The following is a 15,664-nucleotide window of genomic DNA, read 5'->3' on the forward strand; positions in this document are numbered from 1 at the left end:
GAGTCCCTCCCTTTCTTCTGCAGTGCCATGCACATGCTCAGCAGGGTTCTACCACCGAATCACAGCTCCAGCACCACTTTCTTCTCATTGTCTCCTGACTCTTCACTCTACACTAAACCACCTTCCTTTCCCATTACAGAAACAGTCTTCTGTTAGTAAATAAAGCTTACAAAGATGGTACTTGTGGCAGAATTGGTTTCAATTTCACTGTCAGACAGTGTAGCCCGAGAACTTGTCAAGTGAGCACTGCCTTCTCCTCCTGGCCCATCACCTGCATTGCTGCTGAGGTCGCTATCTGCTCCAAGGGTCTCTCCAGAACTATTACTCACCTGGAAAAGACAAACAGTAGTAAGGGACAGTCCCTAGAGACGGACTCCCAATGCCAGTTAGGATCCTATACTACATAAAAATAATCATTTTCAGGTATGTCCAACAGCTTCCCCAAACTCTTCTTTATTAGATGAGTGACATTCTGTGCACACACCTATGAGACTCAAGCTGGCCTGAGACTAAGAACAAACAGCCTCCAAAGGGAAAGAGCCCTGCAAAGAGAGAGCCACACCCCACCCACAAAGAAGCCAATGTGGTACCCCTACCACGGTGCTAACTTCAGAATCCTGACTCGAGCTTCGGATCATAACAGCTGGACTCACACCAATGACAGATTCCTGATCCATCCTCTGAAATAAAACAAGGGGACACCTATATTGCTTGTAGAAAGGTCTTTTCTTAGCTGGAATGTAACTTACACAATGAAATAACACATTAAGTAAATACATACTCATGTGGAAACAAAAGAAAATAAGGAGATAGGAATAAGACATAAATCTACTACCCAAATTAACCTCTACTTTTAGTATATTTCCTGTTAGTCTTTTAGCCTTTTCTAGATATACTTTTTAAAAACTAAATTGAAATTTGGCAGAGTAGCATACACCTTTAATTCTAGCACTCAGGAGGCAGAGGCAGGCAGATCTGTGAGTTCAAGGACAGCCTGGTCTACAGAGCGAGTTCTAGGCAGCCAAGGCTACACAGTATGATACCCCCATATATGTATTTCATATATACGTATGTATTTCATAATATGTATATATGTATATTTAATCATACTGTGTTGATAAATTTTTGAAAACACAATTGATAGTATTACATTCCACGACTCTATTATATTTATTTAATTATTCCCTATTACTGGTTATATTTAAGATTGTTTTCTTCTTGTTAACTGTAAGAAGTATTTTGAGGGTTAATGGTATAACTTAATGGTCATCTTTACCTAGAATGTATACCCTGAATTTAATTCCCACTGCTAACACACACACACACACACACACACACACACACACACACTTGAGATAGTATATGTATTTGAGACAGTAATTTAGTCCTGACAGTTCTCAGGAAGGCTATCACAAACCTGGGATAGTATATATGTATATGAGATAGTAGTTTAGTCCTGACAATTCTCAGGATGGCTGTCTCACACAAACACACACACACACAGATAGTATATGTATCTGAAATAGTAATTTAGTCCTGACAGTTCTCAGAACGGCTGTCACGCACACTTGGGACAGTATATATGTATCTGAGATAGTAGTTTAGTCCTGACAGTTCTCAGGACAGCTCTCTATCTCTCTCTCTCTCTCTCTCTCTCTCTCTCTCTCTCTCTCTCACACACACACACACACACTTGGGATAGTATATATGTATCTGAGATAGTAGTTTAGTCCTGACAATTCTCAGGACGGCTTTCACACACACAGAGATAGCATATGTATCTGAAATAGTAATTTAGTCCTGACAGTTCTCAGAACGGCTGTCTCTCTCTCTCTCTCTCTCTCTCTCTCTCTCTCTCTCTCTCTCTCTCTCTCTCTCTCTCTCTCTCTCTCTCTCTCACACACACACACACACACACACACACACTTGGGATAGTATATATGTATCTGAGATAGTAGTTTAGTCCTGACAATTCTCAGGACGGCTGTCACACACACAGAGATAGCATATGTATCTGAAATAGTAATTTAGTCCTGACAGTTCTCAGGACGGTTGTCACACACACACACACACACACACACACACACACACAGATAGTATATGTATCTGAAATAGTAATTTAGTTCTGACAGTTCTCAGGGCGGCTGTCACAAACCTGGGAAGCAGATGTCAGGCTCACACCACTGTCTGCGCTCATCTGGGACTTTTTCTCCTCTGTCTCACCAAGGTCAAAGCCAGGCTTGATTACCTCCGGTCCTGAGTAGGGAAGACGCCTGTTATTCAGCACACAGAAGCTTGGGGCAGGCTGGTGAAGGGAGTGGGACAGCAGCAGAGCATGCTGCAGACCTGTTCATCACATCCCAGTCACTTCCCAGGGGCTGCCCCTCCCCAGCACTGGGACCCACTAGAGGAAGTCCCAGAAGCCTTAAAAACCAAGTAGTACATTAGTTCTGGCCCGGGTCTCTGACACCATCTTCTCAACCTGAGAAAATCCAGAGCAAATCATCCTAACACAGAACATCCCACAAACAAACCCCAGTCCATGGCATCCAAAGTCAGAGTCCCACTGTGCCTGACACTATTAAAGTGTTCCCAGGATGCTCAGTGATTCCTGACCAAGGTGTCCAAAGAGGCCAGAAAAGGTTAGGGCAAAAGAAAGAAACACTGTTTCTCTGGGTACTGCCTTCCCCCACCCCACCCCAACTATATTTGAGACAAAAATAAATAAATAAAAACAAAAAGCTCTGATTTTAACTCACCCACCCTAAACGGTATGGCAGAAGGACAGAAGAACAGAAAGCAAGAATGTGTGCCTAGGCAAGCCACTAGAGAGAGCTGGGAAGCTACAGACTCAACACAGAGGGACAGCAACCATCTCTGCCAACTGCACCCACAGGCCTAAAGGTGAGGGAGGTATCAGCAGAAGTTCGCCCCACCAGCTACACAGCAGCAGAAAACCAAGGTTTAGGTATTTTACACAGTAGACACCTGATTGCTGATGAAGGGAGGGGTAAGGAGCAGCTTACCAGCCATACACCTAGGAGTCACACACCACCTGCCCCAAGATTCCCTGTCCTGTCTTTACAACTCTTCCTCCAAATGCCACCCAAGAACAAATTTGGGGTGGGGCTGACAAAGGGAGCCTGCCCCAACTGGGCCTGGGAAGTTGGCAGGTATGGGAGACTGAGGGACAGGAAGGGGCATTCGTTCCTTACTCTGTTTTTCCAAAGCCTTTTGCTTTTTCACTTCCTGGTGCTTGTTCCACAATTCTACCCCAGATGCAATGCAAGCAGGAGAGAGAGACAGAGAGTCAGAGGCGTGTCAAAGAACCAGAGACCCCACCCACCCAGCTCATTCCGCATCAGACGTTGTATTAGCAGTTAAGAGGCACAAAGATACCTTTATTTGGGTAGGGTTGGGGAATCAAGAGATCCACTTTTTGGCCCCCATCCCAATGTGAAGATTACACATTTCTAATCCTATTCCTGATGTAAACACTCTGCAGTCTTTGAGCTAGAAGGACTCTTCGTGAAACCACTTGCTTTTGTATGAGAAACTGGACCCCAGGCAGGCTGGAGACAGACCAGTGGCCTCCCATCACACCATGATCTCACTGCCAAACGAGCTGAACAGGAGCCATGCTCACAAACTACAGATAAGAGACAGTCACGTCAAGCAGTCAAAGAACCTCAGAAACATGAGGAGAAATTGACACACTGGATTGGACAGAGGCCAGATCAGTTATTCACTTAGCAATCTTCCTGTTGCTACCAATCAGCCAACTTACCCTCAGAACTACTGCCTGCTCAACCAAGAGACCCAGTCTTAGTCACTATCTAGAAAAAATGCTTCTAGTAGAAGTAACAGAACAGAAAATGGCCAAGACTAGCTTCTCAGTCAAACAAAGCACAGGGAATACCAATCATAGCTTTTTCTTTCTTTCCTGGAAGGAATTTCAGAGTTTATTTAGTATAATTTCTTCATTTCCTAGATAGATGATAGAGATCCTGGTAGGGAATTAACCTGTTCAAGAAGATTCAAGACTTTCAAGACAACAGATATATATATATATATATATATATATACATACATTTTTTTTTCTGGAACATTGTATGAGGCAGGAGAAAGCCAAGCTTTACTACTGCTTCTAGGAGAATATTTGCAAACCAGAGACCTGGAGATGTCCTAAGAAGAGAGCTGGTTCATTCCTATAAGAACTTATGATATGGGCTAGAGACCATGGCAAAGAAATATCAGTTTAGCAGCACAGAATAGAGACCAGCAACCTAGAACCAAAAAGAAAGTAGCCTAGATGACTCAAGGTCAAGTAGCAGTGAGTCAAAGAGGTGACACCAGAGAGCAGATGAAGAAACACCAGACACAGCAACTTTTTAATTGAGTCTGGGGTGGAAAGACAGAAAGAAGAGCCTGCTCAGAAATCTATGGCCTTGGAGCCTAGGACCCAAACATGCCAGAAAGGAGCACATTCCAGACAATGTTTGGATGGGGCGGGTGGGGCAGGGAGCTGGATGCAGAGACCCAGATAGTCACAGTTTTACTTCCCAAAGATGTAACTATAAATTTCCTAACAGTTTCCAGAAACATGTCTTCTCTATGTGAAGAAATTCAGATGTAAATAAAAAAGGGACAGAGAATACAGCTGACTCCCTACACTGCATCACAAGGGTCTCTAAGCAAACTTGCATTATTACTCAAAGATGCTGGTAAGGCAGCTAGAGTAAGCAGGAAGACAGACATGTACAAGAAAATACTACTGGAAATGGACAAAAAACTCCTCCCTCTCTAAAAAGCAAGCATGGGAAGACAAAGTCAGGATGAATTGAGAGAAAGGAAATATATTTAAGAAGCCAGGACCACTTTAACATATCAAACGCAATGATACATACCAACAGATGCTACAAAATTCTCTTCCTTTAAACTTCTGGTATCCAGTTCTTTAGGACCCTTTCCTGTAGGACTTGGTGCCCGAGGACCCAGCTGAGGGACCCTTAGCTGTGCCATAGCCTTTGGGTCCCCCCGCCCAGCCAGACCAGGGTCCTTGCCAACAGGGGTATTTACATTCTCTGTTGGACTTCTCTTCCGTTTGTCTGGTTCTGAGGAAAGGAACAAATACAGACAGTGGCTAAAGGAGCCATCATAAAGGAATCAAGTTAGGAAAACGAGAGGAGAGAAGCCAGAATAGAGGGGGATGTGGAACTGTTAGTGACATAGGGGGAAAAGCTTATTCTTCATGGTAGGAAAAGATTTCCTACATGCAAACATACCAGAAAACAATCCAAAGAGTAGCAGGAAGCCGAGTGGCACTGGAAAATGACAAGCAGACAACAAGTAGGATCCCTACCTTTACTATAGTAGTGGGTCTGGGCAATCTCCAAAAGCCCAAAGATGCTGGCCATGCCGCCCAGACCTGCATGGGCATAGGACTGCTCGAGACTAAGGACCGTGCATTTGAGGAGGTCTAGCATTCCCTTGTATACCTTCCGACTGATCTCCTGCAACAACAGCCAGGACCCAGAGCTAGTATCTTTCCTTTATCATCCACGATCTTCTGCCCAGTTGATTCTGACTCCCTAGCCCAAACACTTACCACGTCTTGGATAACATCCTGCTGGGCATCGTCGTCCGACTGCACCGCTCGGTTCAGCTTGCTCAGTACAAAGACTCGGAGCTGCTCACTCTCCAGCAGCCGGCGCACCTTCTTCATATTGAGCCAGCCCACTCCCTGGCCATCCAGCACACTGTGTACCACTTCCTTCAGGAACTGCTGGTTCTCACTACAGGGCCCACAAACCACTTCAGTGGTCATCTGATCCTTGGCACAGCATCCCTTCTTTCACCAGACAGGATGTTTACACCAGGGCAAAGCATAATGCTAAGTCTCCAAAATGGCCACCACACTCCTGTCTCCCCAACAATCTTGTTTGCCAACTCCCAAAAATCCTGCAATTTCATCTTTCTCCACACCGTAAACCCCTACTGTTGCCTGGGGACTGGTTAAAAATGGGAAGTCCTAGTGAGTCAGGAGTAGTGCATGCCTTTAATCCCAGCACTTGGGAGGCAGAAGCAGGTGGATCTCTGTGAGTTTGAGGCCAGCCTGGTCTACAAAGTGAGTTCCAGGACAGCCAGGGCAATGCAGAGAAACCCTGTCTCAAAACGACCCTACCCCCCAAAAAAATAAGTGCTGACAAAAAAGTTAAATCTACTGCTTGAGAGCTGCCCTCCCAATCTCAAGCATCCCTCAAAAGAAAAAAAAAAAAAAGACAGATTACCTCACCTGAGAGCTTTAAAACTGCTCTGCAGTTGAGTGTGGTGGTGCAAGCCTGTAACCCAAGCACTTGGGAATTGGAAATAGAGATCAATTCAGGGTCATCCTCAGCTATATCCTGAGTTTGAGGCAAGCATGGTAGGCAACATGAGGCTGTCTCAAAAAATAAAACTAAACAAAGCTGCTCTGCCATTTATTACCTAGAATTGCTGGACCGGCCCTGCGGTGATGGAGGTTCTCTTTTCACGGTTGGGCTGTGTTTAATGACAGATGACTTCTGGTCCACCAAGGCCCTCCTGTTTCCTACAGTAGGGAAGGTAGGAATGAGACACATCATTGGCATAGTCGGGGGGCTCACATTATCATACACCAGGTTGCCATTGTCCACACCCATTCTCCAGCGGGTCTGGGCTGGGTGGCACCGGAACATCCCACACAGGTAGAAAGCGGCCATGGCAATGTGCAGGAGGTTGGGATGGAGACTCAGGCCACTCCACATGCACCAGCAGCATGCCCCATGGGCGGCATGGGTGTCTTGGGGGTAGGCAAGGCAGGTCACTCATGTGACGCCACTTGCTCCATGAGGAGGCCCTCAGGCAGGCAGAGAAGATGCTGGGGGGGAAAGTCATGCACAGCTCACAGGGAAGACCCACCTTCACCACTCCCAGGGCCGGCTTCAGTAACAATCTCCATTAGAGTATTTAGCCCAAATACTGGGACAAAAATACACAATTAGTAGGTGCACCACAATACCTGGACCCCTGTACCCCTTGATGGAGCAGTAAGTCAGATCACCTGAGCACTCTCTCAAAGCATGGAAAGTGCAAATAACCTTGGTCCTTGGGCACATCAAAGCTGGAAGCCAAGTGATCAAGAGATAACCAAGGCTCTAAGAAAGCCCATTCTTAGGCCTGGGACCTCTCAAAGCCAGGGGCAAGGAAAACGACACAGAGGGCCTTCAGATACTAAATAGGCACATGCACGAAAGACGGACACTGGTTTTTGTGAAGTATCTAGCACAGGGATCCTGAGGGGCTGTGGGTACCCACAGAGAGGAGACCTCTAGCAGATGCTGTCATGGATGTAAGGGTGCAGCAGTGAGGATGGGGCATGGGTGGAAAGGCTAAGAGCAGCTCATGAGACGAAGCGTTGCATGCAATGGAGGAGCTCCAGTTACTCTCCCTTCAAATGCACCAGATGAAAGCTCGGGAAGCTAACGCACCTTTCCATCCCTAGTCTATCCATCCATTTGAGGATTCACTGTAGCAATACTAGCTGGTCTTCTGTATCACTAGTATTACTACTCTAACCTGCTTTCATCCATCTGCCCCACAACTCTGTCTCACTGAAGGACATTCCTGAGGCTCCTGATAGCTCTAGCTGGATGGGATGGGTGGTCCATGTCTATAATTTTATTACTAGGAAGGTTCAGGGAAGAGGACTTAAAACAGTTACATCTCACTGTACTTATTACTATAATTAAATATTTCAGCACAATATCCATAGATAAGATACAACAGTCAAACTAAATTGAGGAAAGCCCCTCAAGTTACAAAGATCATAGATGAATATGAAATACAGGCCGGGCGTTGGTGGCGCACACCTTTAATCCCAGCACTCGGGAGGCAGAGGCAGGCGGATCTCTGTGAGTTCGAGGCCAGCCCGGTCTACAGAGTGAGTTCCAGGACAGCCTCCAAAGCTACAGAGAAACCTTGTCTCGAAAAACCAAAAAAAAAAAAATACAGTCTGACACTAAAAGCCAATCAATACCACTGACAGATCAAAAGTTGGCATGAAGCCATAGTAAATGGCTAGATTCTATAAATATGGCCAGACTGTCCATAATATCCTCCTGTGGGACCAGTTCATGCAGTGGGAATCCAAAGATGACTGAGGGCAGCTGATTATCCCTGTGTTAGCATATACTTCTTTCTGATAAGGTCCTCTACAGAGCAGGGGTAATCCCACGCTGCTACTGTCCTACTGATATAACAGGGCCTCCTCTAGCTACAAAGATGATTTCTATCTGCAACCACTTAGCGCCTATGGTGTGCAGTGAAAGCCATGATAAGCAATTATGAGGCAACAGCCAAGTCAAATGATTCATGGTACACAGGACTCCTGACAAACACCTATACGTCTGACATGTCTCAGAGAGACCTGGTTTGACAAAAGAAAGGCTGAGATTACCTTTCAGGCTGGGGAATGGTGTCGTCTTCTCCCGGGCACCTTTGGTGGGAAGTGTGAGGTTTGAAAGACTGAAGCTTGTACTATGGTTCCGATACAGGCTGCCTACAAAGGGGAGGGTGTGAGAGCCGTGAGTTAACAGGACAAACATCCACAGCATCCCAGTACAGTAACTGTTGCACCATCTTCACCTCTCTCCCAATAGCTTCATCAGAAAATCTCTGCTCTACCTTAGAAAAGATGAGTGTAACTTAGGGTAAAAAAGAAATGGCCAGCGCAGTAAATCTCCAAGTCTCACTTACTGCTAACACTGCATGAAAGCTGGTGGTTCATATGCTTTTGATCTGAAGTGATATTCCTACCTGGATCCTAAGGACACCTACAACTACAGTCATCCTTTATGGCGGCTCTTGCTAGCCCAAGTCAATCTACAGTCTATAAGTGATTCGAGCCCTCATATGCTAAAAGTAAGCATGAAAACCAGTTGTAAATATATTTCAAACATGTTCATTACCAGGCAAAGAAGATAGCAGATCCAACACAAATTTGACTAAATTTTTTCATAAAGTATATGTAAAACCACATGATTTATAATTTAATGTTTAATTTTTGTCTATATTGTCTGAAATGCATATGCAAGTGGATTAGCAATAAGGCACAATGGGTAAAGGCACTTGCTACAAATCCTAACAACCCGAGTTTGGTCATGAGGAGCCACCGGGGAGGAGAGAACTAACTCCTGTGCGTTGTCCTCTGACCACCACATTCATGCTGTGGCCTGTTGGTGCACACGTATGTGCGCATGTGAGCATACACTCTATATACAAACATATATACATATTTATTGACTAATTTAGCTGGTGTTTCTTTTGGCTCATTTAAAAATATTTCATTCAGTATCACCCAAATGATTTGAATTAGGACTAATGTCAACCTAGCCCTACATCTCAAATTCTAAGCAACATGTACCAGAATGAAAATGAAGTAGAGGAACGAGAGAGCTTGAGGTACTTACTAGCAAAAGACATGATGCCGCCGAAGCCCTCGGTGCTGTTGTTAGAGACAGTGGAGTTGGGAGAGCTTGCTCGGGAGTCTGACTCTGCATCTGAGTCACTTGCCAGCTTCAAGCTGTTGGGCCGCAGCAGCTTTTGAGCCCTTGAATGCACAGTGGCACCTATGAGTCCCAGGCAGGGGTACCTAATCTTGGGAGTGGGCCTTATGCTACACTGCAGTTGTTCTTGCCCCATAATTCCTAAGTCCTTACTTCAAAAAACTACCCTCTGGGGATGGCAGAATAGCAAGAGTTGTCATTCAGACTTTCTGATCAACCCTCTCCCGGGGTCACTGCAGTGAGGTCCTTTAATCCCCCATCTAAAAAGGATTCCCAGGCTCTCACCGATTGCCACTGACATGTTGGCTGAATCGGGGAGTGTAGCTTTCCCCCTGCTCATCATCATCTTCCTCAGGGGGAAAGCCATATTGGGGCTCGAAGTACGGATTGTCATAGGTTCGCTGGCTCACTGACCCCTCTCCAGTCTCTGTCTGTCTCTTGTCCACAGTAGATTTACAAATGCTGGGAGGCACAGGAGTAAGGGGCTTGGAGCTGCTTGCTTCTGCCTTATCATCCATCTCTGTAGAATCAGCATGTTCCTAGGGGGTCACATTAAATAAAAAGTGGTCACCTGATACCCAGCGATGCCTTCCCATCGTCTCAGCTCAGTGAACAGACCAGATCTCTCAGATTCCTAGCCTATAAAATGTATGGGAGAAAAGCTATGATATTCTTGATCTCTGGACTTATAGACTATGTAGGCAGATAACAGTGACAGCCTAAAGGAAGTCCAATGGCCCTCTTCTGGGGACAAGCTCCATCTCAGAGGCTTTCAGTCAGGTTACAGAGAAAAAGAGGGAAGAACAGAAGAGGCAAACAAAGAGCTGTGGTGAAGTTTTCCTAACAGACGGGCCACATCCTCTCACCATCCACCCCCTAAGTCCTCACGTACAGAGCGGGCACCATGGACGACAGTGCTAGGGCTGCTGCTAGCCGTGGTGCTGGAGCTCGAGCGCAGCGGAGGGTTTCCCTGAGAGGTCTCACTGTCAGGGCCGGGCTCCTCGCCCTCCTTCCGGGTCTGCAGCTCGTCAATCTCCACTTCACTGGCATCTCCCAGGGCAGCATGCGTCAGAGGATCCACATCTACCGAGAGACAGGCAGCGATCACCGTAGACCCCCAACCCAATCCCCGCCTAGTAATGGCCAGTCTTCCCAAGCATACTCACTGGGAGTGTCACCATTGATGTCACACTTCATCATTTCACTGACGAAGTCCCCAAGGGAGGAGTAAGAAGAACTTGAGTCATCATAATCCATACTATCACTGCCACTGCAAAGTCAAAAGGATGAAACAGGAAGGAAGAGGGTGCTGGCCCAGATGACACAGGACGCTAAGGCTCTTACTGCCAACCTGAGTTCAATCCCTGGGGCCCACACGGTAGGAGAGAACCAACTCCCTCAAGTTGTCCTCTGATCTCTACATACACACAGGGCTACAGAAGCGCGCACACATACACACACCCCACATAAATTGTTGAAATTTTTTTTAAAGAAAAGAAGCTGAAGATATAGCTCAACTGATAGAGTACCTGCCTAGCATGCAGGAAGGCCTGGGTTCAATTCTAACCCTGTAAAAAACAGGTACGGCAGTGTACTCCTATAATACCAAACCTTGGAAAGTAGAGACAATGGGATCAGAAGTTCAAGGTCATCCTTATCTCAAAATAAGATAGAAACAAAGTAAATCAGAAAGGGGACGACCAAAGAATCCACAATCAGGGAGACTGAAGGTCTCCCTGGCTCCATGGTTAAGAGCATTGGATGCTCTTCCAGAGGACCCAGGTTCAATTCCTAGCACCCACATGGCAGCTCACAACTGTCTGTAACACACAGTCATACACTTGGACAGAACACCAATGCACATTTAAAAAAAGAATCCACAGTAAGTGTTTAGAACAACACAAAGGAGAGGACAGTTAACTCAAGGTCAGAGTACAAGATAAAATACAGATGTCAAGGAAACTAATCAGAGCTGATTATGGTGGCTTATGCTGTAACCCAGGCACTTCCAGAAGATCCAGGTTCTATTCCCAGCACCCACATGGATGCTTATAAATATCTGCAACTTGTTGTAGGACATTTGTACACTGTGTGAAGATATATTGCTGCGAATGGTTTAATAAAGGGCCAATAGCCAGGCAGGTGATATAAGCGGAACTTCCAGGCAGAGAGACAGGAAGTAGGAGATGAATCTAGGAATGCAAGAGACACCAGGAGACATGGAAGAAGCAGGATGGGTGGTATATGACTGAATGTAGATTAATAGAAATGTTAATTAAGTTATAAGAGTTAGTTAATAACAAACCTAAGCTAAGGCCAAGCTTATGTAACTAATAATACGTCTCTGTGTCATTATTTGGGAGCTGGCTGACGAGATAAAGACTCCTTACAGTAACTCTAGTTCTAGGGGATCCAGAGCCCTCTTCTTCCCTCCATGAACAACAGGCATGCACATCAGACAAGACACTTAACCACATAAAATAAAAAATTAAATAAACAATAAAACCAAACCTCACAAAAAGTAACCTACCAAAGGACTGGGTTTGTAGCTCAGGTGGCAGAGTTCCTGCCTAGCAGGAGAGAGGCACTGGATTTGATTCCCAGTATCACATAGACTGGGTATGGTGGTACACACCTATAACCCCAGAAGTTCAAGGGCATCACCAACTGCATAGGAGTCAGAGGTAAGTCTGGACTACATGGAATCCTACCTCAAAAAACAAAAGCAAGCAAGCAAAGAACAACAAAAACAAAATAAAAAGAAGGGAGAAGCAGGAGGGCGAGCTGAGTGATAAAGTGAGATATATTGCATATATGTGTGAAACTGTCAAATAATAATTTAACATATTCAAAGAAGTAGGAGAAGGAGACGAGGAGGAGGAAGACACAGGTTGCAGAGATGGCCCAGTAGTGAAGAGAACTTGTCACACAATCATGAGTACCAGTGTTTGGATCCCAGCACCCACCTAACAAGTTACAGGTGGCACAAACTCCTGTAACTCAGTTCTGAGGGATCCAATGCCCTCTTCTATCTTACACACGCAGCAGAGAGCACATCCACACATATATATTCGCTAGACAGACAGGTGCACGTGTGCGCGTGCGCGCACACACACGCGCGCGCGCACACACACATGCACACACGCACGCACGCAAGCAAGCAAAATAAATAATCTCTTTTAAAGAAGAAAACCAACTAACGAGAGACTGCTCACCTGTCATCAGTGGGGTCAGAATCAGAATCCCGCTCAGGTGGCACTCTCAGGGCCTCAGCCAGCTGAGAATTGCCATCGTAGACGCGATAATGGATGGGCTGCAGCTGGTGAGCATACCACTTTGGCTTGTCACCAATAAGGGCTGGATCAAACATATCTACCCAAAGAGGAAAAATAGTGAGCAGTAGAGAAAAGAAGAAAGTGGGTAGTCTAAAGCAATAAAAAGGAAAGGAAGAAGCAAAGGAGGGAGGGACACCAAGGGGCAAAGGCAATGGGCGAGCAGAGAGCAGGTGGACTCACTGTTGTGAATCCGTTGGAAGGCATAGTTCGAAGGGTTCAGGATCCATTCTCCAAAGTACTCCACAGCTTGGGTCCTGGCCAGTTTCTCAGCAAAGGGGGTCTGTCGGGGACGTGAGGCCAGAAAGGAGCCAGCCTGGAAAGCTACCACAGGTCGGGGGAAGAGTCGCAGGGTACGTGTGTGCATCTGAAAGCCCTGCAGCACGTTAGCAGAGTTGAAGAAACGTACCATGGCCACTCTGGGAAAGAAGGGGGTGGTGAGATAATCCAAGACCCATATCCTGTATCCTTAGGATAGCCATGATCCAAGGTCTTAGACCACCTCCTAATACCATCGTTTAACAGGTTTCAACCACCATCATGGGGAGACATCTTAAAGAGCCATCATCCTTTCTCTTCATGCTGAGAAGGTGAACTATTTCTTCTACTTACTTTTGCTAAGGTAGGAAATATAACCAAATATCACGCACATTTTACAAATAAAGTAAATTTGGCTCTGGAAGTGGTCTCCCCCAAAATCAAGAGAGCAGAGAAACAAACTTAGGAACTCATGGTGTTACCTTGTTGCAACGTCAACTGAATCTACATCATTGCCATAAATGAGTGGATTGAACTCAGTGGAAGGTGTGGACTGAAGGTCGTTAGAAGGCCTTCCCAAGAGAAGCGGGATCTCCTGGCCCTCGTGGAATTTCTCCAGATTAAGAATGGGCTGGGTGTTGAGACTCATGCTGGCTAGGGCCTGGAAACAACAAAAAGTCCTGATCACATAAGACAAGTTCTTAGGCAGCCAACCTTGGCTCAGCCAGGCGATGGTGATGCATACCTTTAATCACAGCACTCGGGAGGCAGAGGCAGGCAAATCTCTTTGAGTTTAAGGCCAGCCTGGTCTACAGAGTGAGTTTCAGGTCAGCCAAGGCAACACAGAGAAACCCTGTCTTCAAAACAAAACAAAACAAAAAACAAAAACAAGTCTTCTTCCAACTCATTTTAGAGTATGTATATATGAAAAAAAAAAGCATCCAAATAATTTAGTTTTTAGAAAATAGCCAGAATTATGTAGCTGTCCATTTTAATCAACCAAGCTTAAGGCATTTTAAAGAAAAATTGAAGTCCAAGACAAAGATTTCCATTTATTTTAGCCAGGAAGTGATTTTCAAACTGAAAAACATATAGAAATATGAACAACCAGGACAGGCTCCAAGGCAATACAGAGAAACCCTGTCTCAAAAACCAAAAAAAAAAAAAAAAAAAAAAGAAAGAAAGAAAGAAAGAAAGAAAGAAATATGAACAAGTGAACTGTAAAAACAGAGCTACTTAGAAGGACATAAAAAACCCATAGCCTTGCCAGGTGGTACATGCCTTTAGTCTTTGCACTCAAGTAGCAGAGGCAGGCAAATCTGTGAGTTCGAGACCAGCCTGGTTTACAAAGTGAGTTCCAGGACAACCAGGACTACACAGAGAAACTCCGTCTCGAAAACAAACAGACAAACAAACAATAACAAACAAAAACAACAACAAAAACCCAGAGCCTCTCCTAGACAATCACAACTATGAAAATAACCCCAAGACAAAACAACAGAACAAAAATAAAGTCTCAAGTTCCCAACTTAAATGAGCCTCAAAGAGACTCCAAGGTGCACTTTGAAAAAAATCACTGATCTAAGCCGGGCGTTGGTGGCGCACGCCTTTAATCCCAGCACTCGGGAGGCAGAGGCAGGCGGATCTCTGTGAGTTCGAGGCCAGCCTGGTCTACAAAGTGAGTTCCAGGACAGCCTCCAAAGCTACAGAGAAACCCTGTCTCGAAAAAACCAAAAAAAAAAAAAAAAAGAAAATCACTTATCTAAACCATCAGTGTTTTTAAATGTGGGTGAGCTTAGGAATCACCTGAGTTGGTGTTACAATATATTTGGAATTAGTACATCTGGGTGGTTCTGTGGTTTAAGGCCAAGTGTTGTTAACACTGCTGGTCCATGGACTACAACAGTAGTAAATGGGCATAAATTAATATAGCACATACTCTTCCCATTCTCTCTCTCTGTCTCTCTCTCTCTCCCTCCCTCTCTTTCTTGCTTTCTTCCTCTCATTCTCTTTCTTTTCTCTCACTCCTTTCTTTTTGAGACAAGGTTCCATTAAATACCCTTGAGGCTGGCCTCAAACTCACAGAGATCTGCCTGCCTCGCCCCCTAAGTGCTAGGATCAAAGGTGTGTGCCAAGGACAGCTCCACATTAGCCATTCTTAAGCAGTAATCAAGAATAAAAAACATAGGGGCTGGCGAGATGGACATAATGGTCCACAAGAATCTATAATGAGATCTGGTACCCTCTTCTGATCTGCAGAGATACATGCAGACAGAACACTGTAAAAATAATAAATAAATCAAAACACATCCAAGCAGGCAGCCAGCCAGTCACAGAGTAGCATATACCTTTCAACGCAGCACTGAGGCAAAGGCAGGGGGATCTCCGTTTGTTCAAGGTCACCCTGGTCTACATAGTGAGTTCCAGGACAGTCAGAGTCACAAAGTTGAGACTCTGTCTTGCAAAACGACAACAACAAAACAAAAGAAA

The 15,664-nt window shown here is 45.3% G+C and overlaps 1 protein-coding gene across 50 annotated transcripts in view; it reads right to left on the bottom strand.

Annotated features, from left to right (window-relative positions):
- Nucleotides 1–15,664, bottom strand: part of Madd (MAP kinase activating death domain) — a 45,132-nt gene that overhangs the window by 19,105 nt on the left and 10,363 nt on the right. For 6 of the 50 annotated variants that reach the window (XM_040745770.1, XM_040745766.1, XM_040745790.1 and 3 more), the window contains exons 8-24: nt 13,657–13,835; nt 13,100–13,335; nt 12,800–12,956; nt 10,751–10,854; nt 10,477–10,667; nt 9,870–10,123; nt 9,489–9,628; nt 8,477–8,578; nt 6,940–6,999; nt 6,487–6,589; nt 5,609–5,795; nt 5,363–5,513; nt 4,908–5,114; nt 3,216–3,269; nt 2,156–2,256; nt 597–680; nt 171–329 (exon numbers count right to left, since the gene is read on the bottom strand). In XM_040745770.1, coding sequence (XP_040601704.1) covers nt 171–329; nt 597–680; nt 2,156–2,256; nt 3,216–3,269; nt 4,908–5,114; nt 5,363–5,513; nt 5,609–5,795; nt 6,487–6,589; nt 6,940–6,999; nt 8,477–8,578; nt 9,489–9,628; nt 9,870–10,123; nt 10,477–10,667; nt 10,751–10,854; nt 12,800–12,956; nt 13,100–13,335; nt 13,657–13,835 — 2,469 coding nt within the window. The remainder of the gene's footprint in view (nt 1–170; nt 330–596; nt 681–2,155; nt 2,257–3,215; nt 3,270–4,907; nt 5,115–5,362; nt 5,514–5,608; nt 5,796–6,486; nt 6,590–6,939; nt 7,000–8,476; nt 8,579–9,488; nt 9,629–9,869; nt 10,124–10,476; nt 10,668–10,750; nt 10,855–12,799; nt 12,957–13,099; nt 13,336–13,656; nt 13,836–15,664) is intronic. The other 44 variants (XM_040745798.1, XM_040745808.1, XM_040745789.1 and 41 more) reach the window with 16 other exon arrangements.

Source organism: Mesocricetus auratus, unplaced genomic scaffold (genome assembly GCF_017639785.1).
Source record: "Mesocricetus auratus isolate SY011 unplaced genomic scaffold, BCM_Maur_2.0 Super-Scaffold_100004, whole genome shotgun sequence".
NCBI lineage: Eukaryota > Metazoa > Chordata > Mammalia > Rodentia > Cricetidae > Mesocricetus > Mesocricetus auratus.